This window comes from Ammospiza caudacuta, chromosome 13 (genome assembly GCF_027887145.1).
Source record: "Ammospiza caudacuta isolate bAmmCau1 chromosome 13, bAmmCau1.pri, whole genome shotgun sequence".
NCBI classification, from domain to species: domain Eukaryota; kingdom Metazoa; phylum Chordata; class Aves; order Passeriformes; family Passerellidae; genus Ammospiza; species Ammospiza caudacuta.
The window spans coordinates 19,913,353-19,922,099 of NC_080605.1; the positions used below are offsets into that span (position 1 = coordinate 19,913,353).

The 8,747-nt window shown below is 49.3% G+C and overlaps 1 protein-coding gene across 1 annotated transcript; it reads right to left on the bottom strand.

The window, feature by feature from the left end:
• Positions 1-446: 446 nt before the first annotated feature.
• Positions 447-8,466, bottom strand: IRF8 (interferon regulatory factor 8). The gene is made up of 8 exons (XM_058813731.1): positions 8,293-8,466; positions 6,411-6,594; positions 5,316-5,404; positions 4,423-4,534; positions 4,122-4,169; positions 3,110-3,496; positions 2,442-2,557; positions 447-683 (listed from the first exon to the last, which is right to left on the bottom strand). Exons 1-8 carry the CDS (start codon positions 8,464-8,466, stop codon positions 513-515), a joined length of 1,281 nt encoding a protein of 426 aa, XP_058669714.1. The 3' UTR covers positions 447-512.
• Positions 8,467-8,747: the final 281 nt, after the last annotated feature.

Consider the following 8,747-nt stretch of genomic DNA (forward strand, 5'->3'; position numbering starts at 1 on the left):
TGTGCACTGGAAACAGCAAAGAACAAAACTCAACTTTTGGAAAAAATAAAGAAAAAAAATAGGAAAAAAATAAAGAAAAAATAGAAAAAAATAAAGAAAGGAAAATATAAGAGGAAAAAATAAAGGGAAAAAAAATAAAGGGAAAAAAAATAAAGGGAAAAAAATAAAGGGAAAAAAATAAAGGGAAAAAAATAAAGGGAAAAAAATAAAGGGAAAAAAAATAAAGGGAAAAAAAATAAAGGGAAAAAAATAAGAAAATAAAAATAAGAAGAAAATAAAAATAAGAAGAAAATAAAAATAAGAAGAAAATAAAAATAAGAAGAAAATAAAAATAAGAAGAAAATAAAAATAAGAAGAAAATAAAAATAAGAAGAAAATAAAAATAAGAAGAAAATAAAAATAAGAAGAAAATAAAAATAAAAAGAAAATAAGGACACTTTTTAGTGCCACTTTTTAGGACATTTCAGCACTGGTGGGACCAGTTGGGTGTGGCCAGGCCAGCCCCTCAGGGCTCACACTGCGATCTGCTGGCTCTCCCTGAAGAGCGGCCGCGTTGTGCAGATGTCCTGGAAGATCCGGTAGCCCTGCTCATGCTGGGGCTCCTCAGCCATGGGCAGCATGGGGCTGGAGCTGCAGCTCTTGCCAGCCTCGTCCACCACCTGCCTCAGGTACAGCTGCTCCACCTGGGACAAAGCAAAGAGGGCAGGGATTGAGTGAGGAGCGAGCTCTCGGGGCATCTCTGATGCTTCAGGCAGTGGAGATGGGCTGGGGGACACACAGCAGGGCACAGGGGGACAGGTCCTGCCAGGACAGCAGGTCTGGCTCTCCACAAGCAGCTCCAGGAATAAAGAGGCAGGCCCAGGAGTAAAGGGGCAGCTCCAGGAATAAAGAGGCAGGCCCAGGAGTAACAGGAGCGGGCCCAGGAGCTGCTGTCAGCAGGGATATTGAGATGCGAGGACAGGCTGGGGGTGTCCCAGCACATCCAGAGTGATCCACTGGGGCGGACATGCAGGACAGCAGGAGGTGACGAGGTCAGGAGCCGTGCAGGAGGCACAGGAGCAGTCTCTGATCTTGTAAAATCCCCACAGGACCTCACAGAGCTTGTGGGTCTCTGCTTGCTCAAGAGGGGATGCCACACCCTGCCTGTGCCCTCCCTGTCACAGCCTGGCTGGCCCAAGAGGCTCCAGAAACCCTGTCCTGAGCCTTTCCAACCCCACAGCTGCTGCAGCTTCTCCAAGGAGAAGTTTCTGACCAGAGCCATGAGGACTGACCCCACATCCCAACCCCCCTTCTTCCCCCTCCAACCCCACTGCTGCCAACCACAGCTGTTGACCACATCACGGACTGATCTAAAATCCATCACCCCAGGGATTTACTTCCCCATTTCCCACAGGAGAAAGCAGAAATCCCAGTGACAAAGCAGGATCAGGAGGAAGAGGAAAGATTTCCCTGCAGTTCACAAAACTCATGTGTAGGTGACGAGGGTTACGCACGGTAGGGATGGACGGAGACGAGATTTCTTTGGAGCTAAGTTATGAAACTATTGGTTTATTATAAAGGGTGTGGGTAAAGGGCCCTGTTGTGAGCTGCCAGCCGCAGCTCGGAGCAGGGCCGAGAGAAAAGAGGCTTAAAGTGTAAGAGAGTTAAAGATAAAAGTTTAAGAGTAGAGAGCATGTAAAAGGAGGGGATGAAGGAGTACAGAGGGAAGAAAAAGAGACAAAGAAAGAAAAGGGTTCGAGGAGGAGCATGAGGGCGGGCAAAGAGATAAGGGAGAAGAGAGATAAGAGCATGGAGAGTGAGCAACAGGAGAGAGCAAAAAGGAGCAAAAAAGAGAGAGAGAAGCTCCCGTTACAACACAATAAATCGTCTTCAGTGTTGAATATGCCGATTCTCATTAACTAATCTACTACAGCATGCATATTTTATAACATTTCTACACAACCTATAAGAATCACTACATTACTATATTATGTTTACGTGTTAAACCCTAAATCTTATTCTTTGGGCCTTATCTGCCAAGTTGCAAGGCCCGCTCTGAATCTTAGGTCTGCCTGCTTGCAGAGGGAATTGCTTCCTCCATGGGGGATTACATTCAACTGGTCACAACTAAGGTATCTCAAAGGTTGCTTTCATTTCAATCCCGCATATAGTTTCTATATTCTCAAAATCTTTTGCTAGGCAGTCATATTTAAAAGGCTTTCTTGTTTCATCCTGCCCAACACTCATGCCCTTGGGAGAGCTTCATTTGCAAACCCAGCTCCAGGGATTTGATAACCAGCAGCCCAAGCACCTCTCAGGAGGCTGTGGAAAAGCCTCTTCCACCCCAATGCAGGCACCCAAATGCCCCGTGGGGACATTTACACCCAAATGCTGCAGGGGTGGGGCTCTGCTGGCAGAATTCCCACCCTGCCTGGCTCCCTTTCCATCCCAGCCCCCCGTACCTGGACAAGGATGAGTTTACACCTCAGGGGCACGGCGTCTGGGAACTCCTCCCCGAAGCACAGCATGACCCTGCTGTCTGGGAAGCGGCCCTGGTTGTTGTAGTACTGCTGCAGCTCTGCAAGGACACAGGAAAAATTGGAATTTGCCCTCCAGGGGCTTTGTTACACATCCCTGGGATCAAACAACCCGCAAGGAAGCTGTGGGTTCAAGCAAAGCCTCCAGTTTGGAATTTGCCAATTTGCCACATGACCCCAAACACCCCATTATCCTTTCCTAGGTCTGGTAGTGTCACCTGCTCACCCTTGGGAACCCAGCAGGGAGGGACTCAAAGTGTGCAAGGAAAAAGGGCTGCACCCTTTCAACCCCACCACAGGGCCCAAGGGGGTCTCACACCAGGTTTAAGCTCCAGAAACCCTTTGTGCATTGTCCCAAGGCTTTGGGATCCCTGAATCACCTCAGCTTTTCCAGGGAGTTTCTGGCCAGAGTCATATCCCTGTTCTCCCATCCCCTCCTCAAGGTTTCCCCACCCCAAAACTGCTTCCACCCAGGATTATCCACCACATCTGCTGGCTGACCATCCTCAACCACCCAATACAGAGGATTTATTTCCTACAGGAAAGAGCAGAAATCCCAACACCAAAAAAATAATCAGGGGGCTCCTACAAACCTCGGAAGAACAAATTGGTGTCAAAGATCTTCACCACATCCTCCCTGTCCAGCTTGTTGGGCCTGTCCTTGTAGGCCATGGTGTTGCCACTCCAGAAGACCCTGCCCTGGCAGAGCCTCTTGATGAAGATGCCCTGCTTGTTGCTGTGCAGGAGGACACCCCTGTCCAGGTGGCCAAAGAGCTTCCTGGTGATCTGCTTCTGCCGCTCGTTCTGGATGGCGTCGGCCGAGGGGAACCGCACTTGCTCCAGGGCATCGGGGGCGTAGAGCTTCTCCGCATGGCCCGAGGGCTGCCCCAGGGAGATCCTGCAGCCCTCAGAGCACGAGGTGCTGACGTGGCCCACCAGCCTCCCGCTGTAGTAGAAGCTGATCACCATCTGGGAATAACCTGGGGGGTGAGGGATTTGTGGGGGTCTCATCAGGGGAAGGACACAGGTGCTCCTCGCTGCCATGCCCAAATTCCAGATCTCCTGGGAGTGACATTTCCAGGGCTGATCAGCAAGTGAGAGCTCCCAATGTTACAGGATCATGGAGTGGTTGGGGTTGGAAGGGATCTCTAAACCACCCAGGTCACCTGGAGCAGGTGACACAGGAACAAATCCAGGTGGGATTTGTTCCACCAGTTCCTCTCTGAATGTCTCCAGAGAGGGAAATTCCACTCTGACACCCTCCTCCATGAGAAGTTTTTCCTCATGTTGAGGTAGAACTTCTGGTGGTTTAGTTTCAAACCCATTGAACCTCTCCCTCCTGCCTTTGCTCCACATTTCCCTCATGCCATGAGCAGATCCCCCCATCCCAAAAGCTGCCTGGTCCCAACATCCCAAGCAGCTGCTCTGTGCCCCCCTGCCACCAGGCAGGATTCATCCCAGCATGGCAATGTGGATAATCAGGAGGGTGGAGCACCTCCCAAACCCAAAGCAAAGCCTGCCTGAAGGTGGGGGACAGAGTCAGAGCCACCTCCTGCCACCACAAACAGAGACACACACACCTGCTGGCCAGGTGAGGAGCCTTACCTGAGTGATACTGCTCATAGCTGGAGTATCCATTCATCAGGGGCAACGCTGTGGGCACAGAAAGCCAAGCTGAGCCTGCACTCCCAAATCCCAATCCCTCAGCTCCCCCCACCACCCTCCTCATTTTCTGCCCCAGGTTTCCCACATGAGAAATGCCAGCAAAAATCTCCCAGCTGGATTTCTTCATGAGTACTTCAAACATTCTTAATAAGGAAGATTAAACACACAATGGGGAGCAGTTTATCCCCACATAGGAAGATTTCTCCTGCCCCAAACACCACACAAGCTGCTGGCTGCTTACCAGGGCTGGGCTGCTGCACCCACCAGTCGGGTATTGGGGGGTTCCTGCAGGTCTCCTGTGGGGGTGAGGGGCTCCTCTTGATGATGCCCAGGTACTCATCCACACAGGAGGGCTGTGGGACAGCAGATACTGAGATCAGAGCGGGTTTGATGCCTCCAGCAAGGCTCAGGGAGGGCCCAAACGGCAACACCAGCCAATTTTTGAGGGGGTGGAAAGACCAAGTCTGGCATTGCCCAGGTTGTACATCTGAATATGACCCTCAAGAGCTACAGAGGGCGAGCAGGCAGGTGTGACAAGGCCAAGGAGGGTCACAGAGCTGTGACAGACCCATCCCCAGTGAAGGTCTCTCCCAGCTGGATGCACAAGAAAAGCAGGAGCTGGGGCTGGCTCACCTAGAGGAGCTGCAAACCCAACCCTGCAGCTTTGCAGAGGCAATTTGGGGAAGGCAGTGCTTTCCCAAAGATGACAGCTTGACCCAGTGTCGCAGACATCTTTTATGGAAAATCCTTTCCTTAGGATATTTCCTCCTGAGAAGCTGGGAGGCCTCAGGAACAAAACGTAAACATTGATTATCTGCTGCTGTGGAATGCAACAGGTGCATCTGTGATTGGTCTCATGTGGTTGTTTCTAATTAATGGCCAATCACAGCCCAGCTTGCTTGGACTCTCTGGTCAGACACAAACCTTTGCTATCATTCTTTCCTATTCTATTCTTAGCTAGCCTTCTGATGAAACCTTTTCTTCTATTTTTTTAGTATAACTTTAATGTAATATATATCATAAAATAATAAATCAAGCCTTCTGTAACACGGAGTCAGATCCTCATCTCTCCCCCAGTCCAAGAGCCCCTGTGAACACCCCAAGCCCAGCCCTGCAGCCAGGGTGAGGCCTCACCTCCTTGATGAGGTCGTCGATGGCAGAGGAGCTGCAGTCCATGTCGGTGACATCGTTCAGGCTGCTCCCGTTGGCCACCCCTGCTTTGCCTGCAGGGAGAGGTGGGGCTGCATCAGAACACCCACACTTGCCAAGCACAGCTCATCCTGAAGGGTTTTGGAAACCTCTCACCCAGTGAAAGTGGTGAAAGCAGGAACCACAGCAGAGCCGTGTAACAGCAGCTTGGAGAGGCTCACAGCCCCTCCAGAGCTGCTTTTTTGGGGCCAAAAATCACTTTACAACTCATTTCCCCCCTGCACAGGGACCAGCAGCAAGAAAAATCAAAAACCTGGCTGGTGGCAGAGACAGAGCTGGAGGAGAGGAGAGGGTTTGGGGTTTTTTTGAGCACCCCAGAGACTGGGGCTGGGGCTGCTGCTTCTCTTTTTTCCACCAGCCACGCCAGGGCAGCGGTGCTGCTGGTGGGAACCTGCAGTGCCATTTGCATAGTGGCAGCACAGCCCCTGTGTGAACGGGCTGGGGGGGACAGAGATGCTAAAGGCAGATTTCCTGACTGCAAAATCATGCTCTTTTTTTTTTTTTTTGCAAGTTTTTAACTTAAAAGACAAAGCACACAGGCTCCCCTAACCACAAATAGTTATAGTTAGTGTGAGCGGAGCCACAGCGGACATCAGAGCAGCTCTCTGCAAAATGATTGCTCCTCCAGCAAGAAAAGGGATTTATTGCAGCTCCACACCACCCTCACAGGGCAGGGGTTTGGAGGAAAAAAAAGGCTGAGGCTGGGTTGGGAGGAAAATAAAGATTGAGGCTCATGTTCCTCCCCGAAGCAGGGAAGTGGAATTTGCGCCTACAATAGTCTCAGGGAATGGGAGCTCCCACAAGGCTGCAGTTGTCCCATATTTCCTTTAAGGGGTTTAAGGGGTTAAAAACCCCAAGGCTGGGCTTTGTCCTCCCCTCCCTGTCACCCCAGGGGACACCTGCAGAGCAGGACAAGCACAGAGCACAGAGCAGGGCTGGCCAGGGAGCCGTGCTCAGGTGCAGGGCTGTGCTCACAGGATGGACCCAAAACAGGGCTCAGCCCTTCCCTGGGGAACTCACACTTCTGCTCCTCCTCTGGCACGATCCTGTAGACCTTGTAGGGCTCGGAGATGTCCAGCTGGGACCTGTCTGTCACCTCCTCAAAGTCAGGGCTCTTGTTCAGGGCGCAGCGCAGCCGCGTCTTCCACGTGGCCGGCTCGGCTTTGTCACCCTCCTTGAACTTGCCTTTGAAAACAGCCCAGGCCTGAAGCAAAGAATGAGAAAAACCCTAAGAAAATCCTCCCTGTGAGCCCTACAAAGCCTCCCAGGGAGGAAGAGCTGGGGTTGCAGAGAGCATTTTGCATCTTGCACCCTCTCGAGCATCCCTTGGGGATTTGCTGTTTCACTCCTAGACTGCAGCCACCTGCACAGCCACCACACCTGGGGGGTTTGGGGTGCAGAGCAGCACTGCCTGCCTCAGAAATGCAGAAAAGGCTGGTAAATGCCTCAGAAATGCAGAAAAGGCTTGTAAAAGGCAGGTTTGCAAAAAGCAGAGGTCAAAATCATCACTTGTGCGTTCACTTCTGCACCTAATGGTCAGGAGCACAAGGAATTGCTGCTCAAAAATCAAAATAAACCTCATTTCCCAGCTCCTGACTAATATTAATAAATAAATGAACTGGTTTCCCCAAGATCAGAATATAATCTGTGCTTTTAGTAGAAGAACATATCTTCCATTGAATAAAAACATTACATTTTTTTAAATATACAGATTGATTTCTTTTATAACTATTTCTATATTTTCAGAGGGCTGAGTTCAAAGCCCTCATAACTCAGTGCTCCCAAACCAGTTCTTACTGAAATTAAACTCCTTCACCAGTACAGATACTTGGAAGTGGGGTCAAAGGGAAGGGAATTCCTGGGGAAGACCTGAACTTTTTGCTTTGGGATGGAATTTTCCCATTTTTTCCAAAACTGGAAATCCCTGATTCAGTGAAATCCTTCCTTCCCACCTACAAAGTCCTTTTACTTTTTTTTAACATAAACCCAGTGTTTTATCATCAAACTCATCAGCATTTTATCATCAAGCTGATAAGAAGTTTAGAGCAGGTCAAAAGCTGCTTCTCACATCACACCTGGATTCAAACACGCTGAAAACAAACTTAAAACTGGTCCTAAATTTTGATGAAAAGGAATAAATCATCTCAAAAAAAAAAAAAAAAAAAAAAAGCCAGGAGACCAACTGCAGCATCTCCTGCAAGGGTTAAAGATGTAAAACCCAGAGACAGCGTGGCCATGTCCCACCAAGGGACAAAACCAGCAGCAAAGAGCCCAGGAACTCTCAGAATCTCTGCTGCTCACAGTGACTCTGAGATATGTACAGACTTTTTTCCAGCCTGGGCTGTTGAAGAAAGAGCCAGAACTCTTTTGTTCTTGTTCTCAAGATTGTTTATTATTTCTTATCTACAACATTCTTTCTCTGGCCTGCTGAGGTCTGTCTGGCATGTCAGGTTGAGGCACACTGGTGTTATCTTTTATACTAAAAGCTACCTGTACATTATTTTCCATAACCTCCCAATACCTATCACCTGTGTTAGACAGTGAGTTTCTACTCTATACCAATCCAAAGGTGCCACCATCACAGCAGAAGATGGAGGCCGAGAAGAAGAAGGAGAAAGGATGGACACACCCAAGACTCCTCCATCTTGCCTCCTGAACCCCCATTCTAAAAACCCCAAAAATCTATTTTTCACCCCATGATAAATTCACTACCATTCTCTTGACTTGTAATTGTTCATATAAAGGTTGGTAATTTTTTCCAAGGGTTAGATCAAAGGCACAGGGGTCTTGGGTTCTGTGCCAAGGTCTCCAATCCCCTGGGCAGGATCTCAAGCCCTCCAGGGCAGCCAGAGTAATTTCCTGGGTTCCAAAAAGGAACCACCAAGAAAAAGGCATTCCCTACCTTGAAAATGGAAGCATCCACCTCCTGGTTATAGTCCTGCTTGCCGGCGTGCTTCCAGGGGATGCGGAACATGGACTTGTCCTCGTTCTCCCAGATGAGCCCCGCGTAGAGCTCGCTGTCGATCTGCTCGATCAGCCACTGCCGCAGCCGCCGCCCGCCGTTCCTGTCACACATCCTGCACGGGGAAAATCCACATCTTGCCATTGGTTTCTCTCAAATATTAAAGGGAATGTTGTGTGGGTTGTGTTAGAAAGTAGTGCTGTGTTGGTTTTCTCGGGTAGCGTGTTAAATGTAGTTTTAGGTTATTGATGCTGGCAAGGGGGGTTATTTACAGACACAAACAAGACGCGGGTGCTCTGGAAAGTGCCTTGAGCTGTTTATTTTTCAGCATCAGTCTCATTACATGATTATGACAATGGGAAGTATCAATGCTGTATCTGAAGCCTGCCTTTTGC